General features: G+C 49.1%; 1 protein-coding gene across 4 annotated transcripts in view; it reads right to left on the reverse strand.

Moving 5' to 3' along the window:
* LOC116938019 (uncharacterized) overlaps nucleotides 1-13,336 on the reverse strand; it is a 151,445-nt gene that overhangs the window by 59,186 nt on the left and 78,923 nt on the right. For all 4 annotated transcript variants that reach the window (XM_076057836.1, XM_076057835.1, XM_076057838.1 and 1 more), the window contains 3 exons: nucleotides 12,793-12,882; nucleotides 9,187-9,293; nucleotides 5,818-6,233 (listed from right to left, as the gene is read on the reverse strand). In XM_076057836.1, the coding sequence (XP_075913951.1) occupies nucleotides 5,818-6,233; nucleotides 9,187-9,293; nucleotides 12,793-12,882 (613 nt within the window). The remainder of the gene's footprint in view (nucleotides 1-5,817; nucleotides 6,234-9,186; nucleotides 9,294-12,792; nucleotides 12,883-13,336) is intronic.

Here is a 13,336-nt window from a genome sequence, read left to right on the forward strand (position 1 = left end):
TGACTGACTGAGTGACTGACTGAGTGACTGAGTGACTGACTGACTGAGTGACTGACTGAGTGACTGAGTGACTGACTGACTGAGTGACTGACTGACTGACTGAGTGACTGACTGAGTGACTGACTGAGTGACTGACTGAGTGACTGACTGAGTGACTGACTGACTGACTGAGTGACTAACTGAGTGACTGACTCTCCCCCCTCACTCACCGTGTGTCCAGGACAAGTCCGAGTTGGCACTGAGTGACTGAGTGACTGACTGAGTGACTGACTGAGTGACTGAGTGACTGACTGAGTGACTGACTGACTGAGTGACTGAGTAACTGACTGACTGAGTGACTGACTGAGTGACTGACTGAGTGACTGACTGACTGAGTGACTGAGTGACTGACTGACTGAGTGACTGACTGAGTGACTGACTGAGTGACTGACTGAGTGACTGACTGAGTGACTAACTGAGTGACTGACTCTCCCCCCTCACTCACCGTGTGTCCAGGACAAGTCCGAGTTGACACTGAGTGACTGACTGACTGAGTGACTGACTGAGTGACTGACTGCCTGAGTGACTGAGTGACTGACTGACTGAGTGACTCACTGACTGAGTGACTGACTGACTGAGTGACTGAGTAACTGACTGACTGAGTGACTGACTGAGTGACTGACTGACTGAGTGACTGACTGACTGAGTGACTGAGTGACTGACTGAGTGACTGAGTGACTGACTGACTGAGTGACTGACTGACTGACTGAGTGACTGACTGAGTGACTGACTCTCCCCCCTCACTCACCGTGTGTCCAGGACAAGTCCGAGTTGACACTGAGTGACTGAATGACTGACTGACTGACTGAGTGACTGACTGAGTGACTGAGTGACTGACTGACTGAGTGACTGACTGACTGAGTGACTGAGTAACTGACTGACTGAGTGACTGACTGAGTGACTGACTGACTGAGTACTGGACTGACTGACTGACTGAGTGACTGAGTGACTAACTGAGTGACTGACTCTCCCCCCTCACTCACCGTGTGTCCAGGACAAGTCCGAGTTGACACTGAGTGACTGAGTGACTGACTGACTGACTGAGTGACTGACTGAGTGACTGAGTGACTGACTGACTGAGTGACTGACTGACTGAGTAACTGACTGAGTAACTGACTAACTGAGTGACTGACTCTCCCCCCTCACTCACCGTGTGTCCAGGACAAGTCCGAGTTGACACTGAGTGACTGAGTGACTGAGTGACTGACTGAGTGACTGACTGAGTGACTGAGTGACTGACTGAGTGACTGAGTAACTGACTGACTGAGTGACTGACTGAGTGACTGACTGACTGAGTGACTGACTGACTGACTGACTGAGTGACTGAGTGACTAACTGAGTGACTGACTCTCCCCCCTCACTCACCGTGTGTCCAGGACAAGTCCGAGTTGACACTGAGTGACTGAGTGACTGACTGACTGAGTGACTGACTGACTGAGTGACTGAGTAACTGACTGACTGAGTGACTGACTGAGTGACTGACTGACTGAGTGACTGACTGAGTGACTGAGTGACTGACTGACTGAGTGACTGACTGAGTGACTGACTGAGTGACTGACTCTCCCCCCTCACTCACTGTGTGTCCAGGACAAGTCCGAGTTGACACTGAGTGACTGAGTGACTGACTGAGTGACTGACTGAGTGACTGAGTAACTGACTGACTGAGTGACTGACTGAGTGACTGACTGAGTGACTGACTGACTGAGTGACTGAGTGACTGAGTGACTGAGTGACTGACTGAGTGACTGACTGAGTGACTGACTGAGTGACTAACTGAGTGACTGACTCTCCCCCCTCACTCACCGTGTGTCCAGGACAAGTCCGAGTTGACACTGAGTGACTGAGTGACTGACTGACTGAGTGACTGAGTAACTGACTGACTGACTGAGTAACTGACTGACTGACTGAGTGAGTGACTGACTGACTGAGTGACTGACTGACTGACTGAGTGACTGACTGAGTGACTGACTGAGTGACTGACTGAGTGACTGACTGAGTGACTAACTGAGTGACTGACTCTCCCCCCTCACTCACCGTGTGTCCAGGACAAGTCCGAGTTGACACTGAGTGACTGAGTGAGCGACTGAGTGACTGGCTGAGTGACTGAGTGACTGACTGACTGAGTGACTGACTGAGTGACTGACTGAGTGACTGAGTGACTGAGTGACTGACTGACTGAGTGACTGAGTGACTGACTGAGTGACTGACTGAGTGACTGAGTGACTGAGTGACTGACTGAGTGACTGACTGAGTGACTGACTGAGTGACTGAGTGACTAACTGAGTGACTCTCCCCCATCACTCACCGTGTGTCCAGGACAAGTCCGAGTTGACACTGAGTGACTGAGTGACTGACTGACTGACTGAGTGACTGACTGAGTGACTGAGTGACTGACTGACTGAGTGACTGACTGAGTAACTGACTGACTGAGTGACTGACTGAGTGACTGACTGAGTGACTGAGTGACTGACTGACTGAGTGACTGACTGAGTGACTGAGTGACTAACTGAGTGACTCTCCCCCATCACTCACCGTGTGTCCAGGACAAGTCCGAGTTGACACTGAGTGACTGAGTGAGTGACTGAGTGACTGGCTGAGTGACTGAGTGACTGGCTGAGTGACTGAGTGACTGACTGACTGAGTGACTGACTGAGTGACTGACTGAGTGACTGACTGAGTGACTGACTGAGTGACTGAGTGACTAACTGAGTGACTCTCCCCCATCACTCACCGTGTGTCCAGGACAAGTCTGAGTTGACACTGAGTGACTGAGTGACTGACTGACTGACTGAGTGACTGACTGACTGACTGAGTGACTGACTGACTGAGTGACTGAGTAACTGACTGACTGAGTGACTGACTGAGTGACTGACTGAGTGACTGACTGAGTGACTGACTGAGTGACTGAGTGACTAACTGAGTGACTCTCCCCATCACTCACCGTGTGTCCAGGACAAGTCCGAGTTGACACTGAGTGACTGAGTGACTGACTGACTGAGTGACTGACTGATTGACTGAGTGACTGACTGAGTGACTGACTGATTGACTGAGTGACTGACTGAGTGACTGACTGACTGACTGAGTGAGTGACTGAGTGACTGACTAACTAACTGACTGACTGAGTGACTGAGTGACTAACTGAGTGACTCTCCCCCATCACTCACCGTGTGTCCAGGACAAGTCCGAGTTGACACTGAGTGACTGACTGACTGAGTGACTGAGTGAGTGACTGAGTGAGTGACTGAGTGACTGGCTGAGTGACTGAGTGACTGACTGACTGAGTGACTGACTGAGTGACTGACTGAGTGACTGAGTGACTAACTGAGTGACTCTCCCCCATCACTCACCGTGTGTCCAGGACAAGTCCGAGTTGACACTGAGTGACTGACTGACTGAGTGACTGAGTGAGTGACTGAGTGAGTGACTGAGTGACTGGCTGAGTGACTGAGTGACTGACTGACTGAGTGACTGACTGAGTGACTGACTGAGTGACTGAGTGACTAACTGAGTGACTCTCCCCCATCACTCACCGTGTGTCCAGGACAAGTCCAAGTTGACACTGAGTGACTGAGTGACTGACTGACTGAGTGACTGAGTGAGTGACTGGAGTGAGTGACTGAGTGACTGGCTGAGTGACTGAGTGACTGACTGACTGAGTGACTGACTGAGTGACTGACTGAGTGAGTGACTGACTGAGTGACTGACTGAGTGACTGACTCTCCCCCATCACTCACCGTGTGTCCAGGACAAGTCCGAGTTGACACTGAGTGACTGACTGACTAACTGAGTGACTGACTGACTGAGTGACTGAGTGACTGACTGACTGACTGAGTGACTGACTGACTGACTGAGTGACTGACTGAGTGACTGACTGAGTGACTAACTGAGTGACTCTCCCCCATCACTCACCGTGTGTCCAGGACAAGTCCGAGTTGACACTGAGTGACTGAGTGACTAACTGAGTGACTGACTGACTGAGTGACTGAGTGACTGACTGACTGAGTGAGTGACTGAGTGACTGACTGACTGAGTGACTGAGTGACTGAGTGACTGACTGAGTGACTGACTCTCCCCCTTCACTCACCGTGTGTCCAGGACAAGTCCGAGTTGACACTGAGTGACTGACTGACTGAGTGACTGAGTGAGTGACTGAGTGAGTGACTGAGTGACTGGCTGAGTGACTGAGTGACTGACTGACTGAGTGACTGACTGAGTGACTGACTGAGTGACTGAGTGACTAACTGAGTGACTCTCCCCCATCACTCACCGTGTGTCCAGGACAAGTCCGAGTTGACACTGAGTGACTGACTGACTGAGTGACTGAGTGAGTGACTGAGTGAGTGACTGAGTGACTGGCTGAGTGACTGAGTGACTGACTGACTGAGTGACTGACTGAGTGACTGACTGAGTGACTGAGTGACTAACTGAGTGACTCTCCCCCATCACTCACCGTGTGTCCAGGACAAGTCCAAGTTGACACTGAGTGACTGAGTGACTGACTGACTGAGTGACTGAGTGAGTGACTGAGTGAGTGACTGAGTGACTGGCTGAGTGACTGAGTGACTGACTGACTGAGTGACTGACTGAGTGACTGACTGAGTGAGTGACTGACTGAGTGACTGACTGAGTGACTGACTCTCCCCCCTCACTCACCGTGTGTCCAGGACAAGTCCGAGTTGACACTGAGTGACTGACTGACCAACTGAGTGACTGACTGACTGAGTGACTGAGTGACTGACTGACTGACTGAGTGACTGACTGACTGAGTGACTGACTGACTGAGTGACTGACTGACTGAGTGACTGACTGAGTGACTGACTGAGTGACTGACTGAGTGACTGAGTGACTAACTGAGTGACTCTCCCCCATCACTCACCGTGTGTCCAGGACAAGTCCGAGTTGACACTGAGTGACTGAGTGACTGACTGACTGAGTGACTGAGTGAGTGACTGAGTGAGTGACTGAGTGACTGGCTGAGTGACTGAGTGACTGACTGACTGAGTGACTGACTGAGTGACTGACTGAGTGACTGACTGAGTGACTGACTCTCCCCCTTCCCTCACCGTGTGTCCAGGACAAGTCCGAGTTGACACTGAGTGACTGAGTGACTGACTAACTGAGTGACTGACTGACTGAGTGACTGAGTGACTGACTGACTGAGTGACTGAGTGACTGAGTGACTAACTGAGTGACTCTCCCCCATCACTCACCGTGTGTCCAGGACAAGTCCGAGTTGACACTGAGTGACTGAGTGACTGACTGAGTGACTGACTGAGTGACTGAGTGACTGAGTGACTGAGTGACTGACTGACTGACTGAGTGACTGACTGACTGAGTGACTAACTGAGTGACTCTCCCCCCTCACTCACCGTGTGTCCAGGACAAGTCCGAGTTGACACTGAGTGACTGAGTGACTGACTAACTGAGTGACTGACTGACTGAGTGACTGACTGAGTGACTGAGTGACTGACTGAGTGACTGAGTGACTGACTGAGTGACTGACTGAGTGACTGACTGAGTGACTGAGTGACTAACTGAGTGACTCTCCCCCCTCACTCACCGTGTGTCCAGGACAAGTCCGAGTTGACACTGAGTGACTGAGTGACTGACTGAGTGACTGACTGAGTGACTGACTGAGTGACTGACTGAGTGACTGACTGAGTGACTGACTCTCCCCCTTCACTCACCGTGTGTCCAGGACAAGTCCGAGTTGACACTGAGTGACTGAGTGACTGACTGAGTGACTGACTGAGTGACTGACTCTCCCCCATCACTCACCGTGTGTCCAGGACAAGTCCGAGTTGACACTGAGTGATGATGAGAACGGACGTGGAGCAGCAGCAGCAGCAGCAGCGGTGGTGGTGGACGAGGTGGTGGACGAGGTGGTGGTGGACGAGGTGGTGGACGAGGTGGTGGTGGAAGAAGCGATGGTGGTGGACGAGTTAGCGGTGGTGGTGGTCGGGGTGGTGGTGGACGAGTTGGCGGTGGTGGTGGTGGGGGTGGTGGACGAGGTGGTGGGGGTGGTGGTGGACGAGGTGGAGGTGGACGAGGTGGACGAGGTGGACGAGGTGGACGTTGCCGGGAAAACGTCGCAGCAGCATCCGGAGTGGCGGACGCTTTGCCAGCCATACTGGAGAAGCGAGTGAGCACCACGTGGAGTCCGTGAGAGGAGGGACAGCGAGTAGACACAGGTCCTGGTGAGATAGTCACTCAGTTAGTCACTCAGTTAGTCACTCAGTTAGTCACTCAGTTAGTCAGTCAGTTAGTCAGTCACTCAGTCACTCAGTCAGTCAGTCAGTCACTCAGTCACACAGCGAGTGAGCACCACGTGGAGTCCGTGAGAGTAGGGACAGCGAGTAGACACAGGTCCTGGTGAGATAGTCACTCAGTTAGTCACTCAGTTAGTCACTCAGTTAGTCACTCAGTCAGTCACTCAGTCAGTCAGTCACTCACTCAGTCAGTCACTCACTCACTCACTCAGTTAGTCACTCAGTTAGTCACTCAGTTAGTCACTCAGTCACTCAGTCAGTCACTCAGTCACTCAGTCACTCACTTACACAGTCACTCAGTCAGTCACACAGTCACTCAGTCAGTCAGTCACTCAGTCAGTCACTCAGTCAGTCACTCACTCACTCAGTCAGACACTCAGTCAGTCAGTCACTCAGTCAGTCACTCAGTCAGTCACTCAGTCAGTCAGTCACTCAGACACTCAGTCAGTCAGTCAGTCACTCACTCACTCAGTCACTCAGTTAGTCACTCAGTTAGTCACTCAGTCAGTCACTCAGTTAGTCACTCAGTTAGTCACTCAGTCACTCAGTCAGTCACTCAGTCACTCAGTTAGTCAGTCACTCAGTCAGTCAGTCAGTCACTCAGACACTCACTCACTCACTCATTCAGTCAGTCACTCAGACACTCACTCAGTCAGTCACTCAGTCAGTCACTCACTCAGTCACTCACTCAGTCAGTCACTCAGTCAGTCAGTCACTCAGTCACTCAGTCAGTCAGTCAGTCACTCACTCACTCAGTCACACAGCGAGTGAGCACCACGTGGAGTCCGTGAGAGTAGGGACAGCGAGTAGACACAGGTCCTGGTGAGATAGTCACTCAGTTAGTCACTCAGTTAGTCACTCAGTCAGTCACTCAGTCACTCACTCAGTTAGTCACTCAGTCAGTCACTCACTCAGTCACTCAGTCACTCAGTCAGTCACTCACTCAGTCACTCAGTCACTCAGTCAGTCACACAGCGAGTGAGCACCACGTGGAGTCCGTGAGAGGAGGGACAGCGAGTAGACACAGGTCCTGGTGAGATAGTCACTCAGTTAGTCACTCAGTTAGTCACTCAGTTAGTCACTCAGTTAGTCACTCAGTTAGTCACTCAGTCACTCAGTCAGTCAGTCACTCAGTGAGTCACTCAGTTAGTCACTCAGTTAGTCACTCAGTTAGTCACTCAGTTAGTCACTCAGTCAGTCAGTCACTCACTCAGTCACTCACTCAGTCAGTCACTCAGTTAGTCACTCAGTTAGTCAGTCAGTTAGTCAGTCACTGAGTCAGTCACTCAGTCAGTCACTCAGTGAGTCATTCAGTCAGTCACTTAGTTAGTCACTCAGTCAGTCACTCAGTTAGTCAGTCAGTTAGTCACTCAGTTAGTCAGTTAGTCACTCAGTCAGTCACTCAGTCAGTCAGTCACTCAGTTAGTCAGTCAGTTAGTCAGTCACTCAGTCAGTCACTCAGTTAGTCAGTCAGTTAGTTAGTCACTCAGTCACTCAGTCACTCAGTTAGTCAGTCACTCAGTCAGTCACTCAGTCAGTCACTCAGTCACTCAGTCACTCAGTCAGTCACTCAGTTAGTCACTCAGTCACTCAGTCAGTCACTCAGTCAGTCAGTCACTCAGTCACTCACTCACTTAGTCACTCAGTCACTCACCCACCCACCCACTCACTCACTCACCCTCTCACTCACCCACTCACCCACCCACCCACTCACCCACCCACTCACCCACCCACCCACCCACTCACCCACTCACCCACCCACCCACCCACTCACCCACTCACCCACCCACTCACCCACCCACTCACTCACCCACTCACTCACTCACTCACCCACTCACTCACTCACTCACCCACCCACTCACTCACTCACCCTCTCACTCACCCACTCACCCACCCACACACCCACTCGCTCACCCACTCACCCACTCGCTCACCCACCCACTCACTCACCCACCCACTCACTCACTCACCCACCCACTCACTCACTCACCCACCCACCCACTCACCCACTCACCCACCCACCCACCCACTCACTCACTCACCCACTCACCCACCCACCCACCCACTCACCCACTCACCCACTCACTCACCCTCTCACTCACCCACTCACTCACCCACCCACCCACTCACCCACTCACCCACTCACTCACCCTCTCACTCACCCACTCACCCACCCACCCACCCACTCACCCACCCACTCACCCACTCACTCACCCACTCACCCACCCACCCACCCACTCACCCACTCACCCACCCACCCACCCACTCACCCACCCACTCACTCACTCACCCACCCACTCACCCACCCACCCACTCACTCACCCACCCACCCACTCACTCACCCACTCACCCACCCACTCACTCACTCACCCACTCACCCACCCACCCACCCACCCACTCACCCACCCACTCACTCACTCACCCACCCACTCACCCACCCACCCACTCACTCACCCACCCACCCACTCACTCACCCACTCACCCACCCACTCACCCACTCACCCACCCACCCACTCACTCACCCACCCACCCACCCACCCACTCACCCACTCACCCACCCACCCACCCACTCACCCACCCACCCACCCACTCACCCACTCACCCACCCACCCACTCACTCACCCACCCACCCACCCACTCACCCACCCACCCACCCACCCACTCACCCACTCACCCACCCACCCACCCACTCACTCACCCACCCACCCACTCACTCACCCACCCACCCACTCACTCACCCACCCACCCACCCACTCACCCACCCACCCACCCACCCACTCACCCACTCACCCACCCACCCACCCACTCACCCACTCACTCACCCACCCACCCACTCACCCACCCACCCACCCACTCACCCACCCACCCACCCACTCACCCACGCACAGACAGGACACTACAAGTCTCTGCTAAGTGGATGATGTCTTCAGTGACGGCTTCCTCCTCCAGCAGCGAGAATCCCCACATAGTGGCTCCAATGTGTCCCTGCGGAGACACGCGGGGGAGAGAGACACGGGGAGAGACACGGGGAGACACGGGGAGACACGGGGTGAGAGAGAGACACGGGGACAGAGACACGGAGAGAGACACGGGGAGAGACACGGGGAGAGACACGGGGAGAGACACGGGGAGAGACACGGGGAGGGAGAGAGAGACACGGGGAGACACGGGGAGACACGGGGAGAGAGAGAGAGACACGGGGAGAGAGAGACACGGTGAGACACGGGGAGAGAGAGACACGGGGAGAGAGACACGGGGAGACACGGGGAGAGACATGGGGAGAGAGAGACACGGGGAGAGAGTTAGTGTACTAGTTAGTGTACTAGTTAGTGTACTAGTGCACTAGTTAGTGTAATAGTTAGTGTACTAGTGTACTAGTTAGTGTACTAGTTAGTGTACTAGTTAGTGTACTAGTGCACTAGTTAGTGTAATAGTTAGTGTACTAGTGTACTAGTTAGTGTACTAGTTAGTGTAGTAGTTAGTACACTAGTGTACTAGTGTACTAGTTAGTGTACTAGTTAGTGTAGTAGTTAGTACACTAGTGTACTAGTGTACTAGTTAGTGTACTAGTTAGTGTAGTAGTGTACTAGTGTACTAGTTAGTGTACCAGTGTACTCGTTAGTGCACTAGTTAGTGCACCGGTGTACTAGTTAGTGTACTAGTTAGTGTACTAGTTAGTGTACTAGTTAGTGTACTAGTGCACTAGTTAGTGTAATAGTTAGTGTACTAGTGTACTAGTTAGTGTACTAGTTAGTGTACTAGTTAGTGTACTAGTGCACTAGTTAGTGTAATAGTTAGTGTACTAGTGTACTAGTTAGTGTACTAGTTAGTGTAGTAGTTAGTACACTAGTGTACTAGTGTACTAGTTAGTGTACTAGTTAGTGTAGTAGTTAGTACACTAGTGTACTAGTGTACTAGTTAGTGTACTAGTTAGTGTAGTAGTGTACTAGTGTACTAGTTAGTGTACCAGTGTACTCGTTAGTGCACTAGTTAGTGCACCGGTGTACTAGTTAGTGTACTAGTTAGTGTACTAGTTAGTGTACTAGTGTACTAGTTAGTGTACTAGTTAGTGTACTAGTTAGTGTACTGGTTAACTAGTTAGTGTACTAGTTAGTGTACTAGTTCGTGTACTAGTCAGTGTACTTGTGTATTAGTTAGTGTACTAGTTAGTGCACTAGTTAGTGTACTAGTGTACTAGTTAGTGTACTAGTTAGAGTACTGGTGTACTAGTTAGTGTACTAGTTAGTGTACTAGTCAGTGTACTAGTTAGTGTACTAGTTAGTGTACTAGTCAGTGTACTAGTCAGTGTACTGGTTAACTAGTCAGTGTACTAGTTAGTGTACTAGTTAGTGCACTAGTTAGTGTACTGGTGCACTAGTTAGTGTACTAGTTAGTGTACTAGTTAGTGTGGTAGTTAGTGTACTAGTTAGTGTACTAGTTAGTGTACTAGTTAGTGTACTAGTAGTGTACTAGTTAGTGCACTAGTCAGTGTACTAGTTAGTGTACTAGTTAGTGTACTAGTGCACTAGTTAGTGTAATAGTTAGTGTACTAGTGTACTAGTTAGTGTACTAGTTAGTGTACTAGTTAGTGTACTAGTGCACTAGTTAGTGTAATAGTTAGTGTACTAGTGTACTAGTTAGTGTACTAGTTAGTGTAGTAGTTAGTACACTAGTGTACTAGTGTACTAGTTAGTGTACTAGTTAGTGTAGTAGTTAGTACACTAGTGTACTAGTGTACTAGTTAGTGTACTAGTTAGTGTAGTAGTGTACTAGTGTACTAGTTAGTGTACCAGTGTACTCGTTAGTGCACTAGTTAGTGCACCGGTGTACTAGTTAGTGTACTAGTTAGTGTACTAGTGTACTAGTTAGTGTACTAGTTAGTGTACTGGTTAACTAGTTAGTGTACTAGTTAGTGTACTAGTTCGTGTACTAGTCAGTGTACTTGTGTATTAGTTAGTGTACTAGTTAGTGCACTAGTTAGTGTACTAGTGTACTAGTTAGTGTACTAGTTAGAGTACTGGTGTACTAGTTAGTGTTCTAGTTAGTGTACTAGTCAGTGTACTAGTTAGTGTACTAGTTAGTGTACTAGTCAGTGTACTAGTCAGTGTACTGGTTAACTAGTCAGTGTACTAGTTAGTGTACTAGTTAGTGCACTAGTTAGTGTACTGGTGCACTAGTTAGTGTACTAGTTAGTGTACTAGTTAGTGTACTAGTTAGTGTACTAGTTAGTGTACTAGTAGTGTACTAGTTAGTGCACTAGTCAGTGTACTAGTTAGTGTACTAGTTAGTGTACTAGTTAGTGTACTGGTTAACTAGTTAGTGTACTAGTTAGTGTACTAGTTAGTGTACTGGTTAGTGTACTGGTTAGTGTACTGGTTAACTAGTTAGTGTACTAGTTAGTGTGCTAGTTAGTGTACTGGTTAGTGTACTAGTTAGTGTACTGGTCAGTGCACTGGTTAACTAGTTAGTGTACTAGTTAGTGTACTAGTTAGTGTACTGGTTAACTAGTTAGTGTACTAGTCAGTGTAGTAGTTGGTGTACTAGTTAGTGTACTAGTGTACTAGTTAGTGTACTAGTTAGTGTACTAGTGTACTAGTCAGTGTACTAATTAGTGTACTAGTTAGTGTATTAGCTAGTGTACTAGTTAGTGTACTAGTGTACTAGTTAGTGTACAAGTTAGTGTACTAGTTAACTAGTTAGTGTACTAGTTAGTGTACTAGTTAACTAGTTAGTGTACTAGTTAACTGGTTATTGTACTAGTTAACTAGTTAGTATACTAGTTAGTGTACTAGTTAGTGTACCAGTTAACTAGTTAGTTGACTGGTTAGTGTACTAGTTAACTAGTTAGTGTACTGGTTAGTGTACTAGTTAGTGTACTAGTTAGTGTACTAGTTAACTAGTTAGTGTACCAGTTAGTGTACCAGTTAGTGTACTACTGTACTAGTTAATGTACTCGTTAGTGTACTAGTTAACTAGTTAGTGTACTAGTTAGTGTACTAGTTAGTGTACTAGTTAGTGTACTGGTTAACTAGTTAGTGTACTAGTTAGTGTACTAGTTAGTGTACTAGTTAGTGTACTAGTTAGTTTACTAGTTGACTAGTTAGTGTACTAGTTAGTGTACTAGTTAGTGTACTAGTGTACTAGTTAGTGTACTAGTTAGTGTACTAGTGTACTGGTCAGTGCATTAGTTAGTGTACTAGTTAGTGTACTAGTTAGTGTACTAGTTAATGTGGTAGTTAGTGTACTAGTTAGTGTACTAGTTAGTGTACAAGTGTAGTAGTTAGTGTAGTAGTTAGTGTACTAGTTAGTGTACAAGTGTAGTAGTTAGTGTACTAGTTAGTGTACTAGTTAGTTTACTAGTTGACTAGTTAGTGTACTAGTTAGTGTACTAGTTAGTGTACTAGTTAGTGTACTAGTTAGCATACTAGTTAACTAGTTAGTGTACTAGTGTACTAGTTAGTGTACTAGTTAGTGTGGTAGTTACCAGAGCCCAGAGGGCCGCTTTCAGCCTCTTGATGTCTTCCCAGGAAGAAGCTGAAATGTTGCGGATGTCATTCACCAGGGCTGGGAAGATCTAGAAGACAATCAGTCACTCAGTCAGTCACTCAGTCAGTCAGTCACTCAGTCAGTCACTCAGTCAGTCAGTCACTCAGTCATTCAGTCAGTCACTCAGTCAGTCAGTCACTCAGTCAGTCACTCAGTCAGTCACTCAGTCAGTCAGTCACTCAGTCAGTCACTCAGTCAGTCACGCAATCAGTCACTCAGTCACTCAGTCAGTCAGTCACTCAGTCACTCAGTCAGTCAGTCACTCAGTCAGTCACTCAGTCACTCAGTCATTCAGTCAGTCACTCAGTCAGTCAGTCACTCAGTCAGTCACTCAGTCAGTCACTCAGTCAGTCACTCAGTCAGTCAGTCACTCAGTCAGTCACTCAGTCAGTCACTCAGTCAGTCAGTCACTCAGTCAGTCACTCAGTCAGTCACTCAGTCAGTCAGTCACTCAGTCAGTCACTCAGTCACTCAGTCAGTCA

Source organism: Petromyzon marinus, chromosome 85 (genome assembly GCF_048934315.1).
Source record: "Petromyzon marinus isolate PM22_M1 ecotype Great Lakes invasive population chromosome 85, UKy_Petmar_22M1.pri1.0, whole genome shotgun sequence".
Lineage (NCBI taxonomy): Eukaryota > Metazoa > Chordata > Hyperoartia > Petromyzontiformes > Petromyzontidae > Petromyzon > Petromyzon marinus.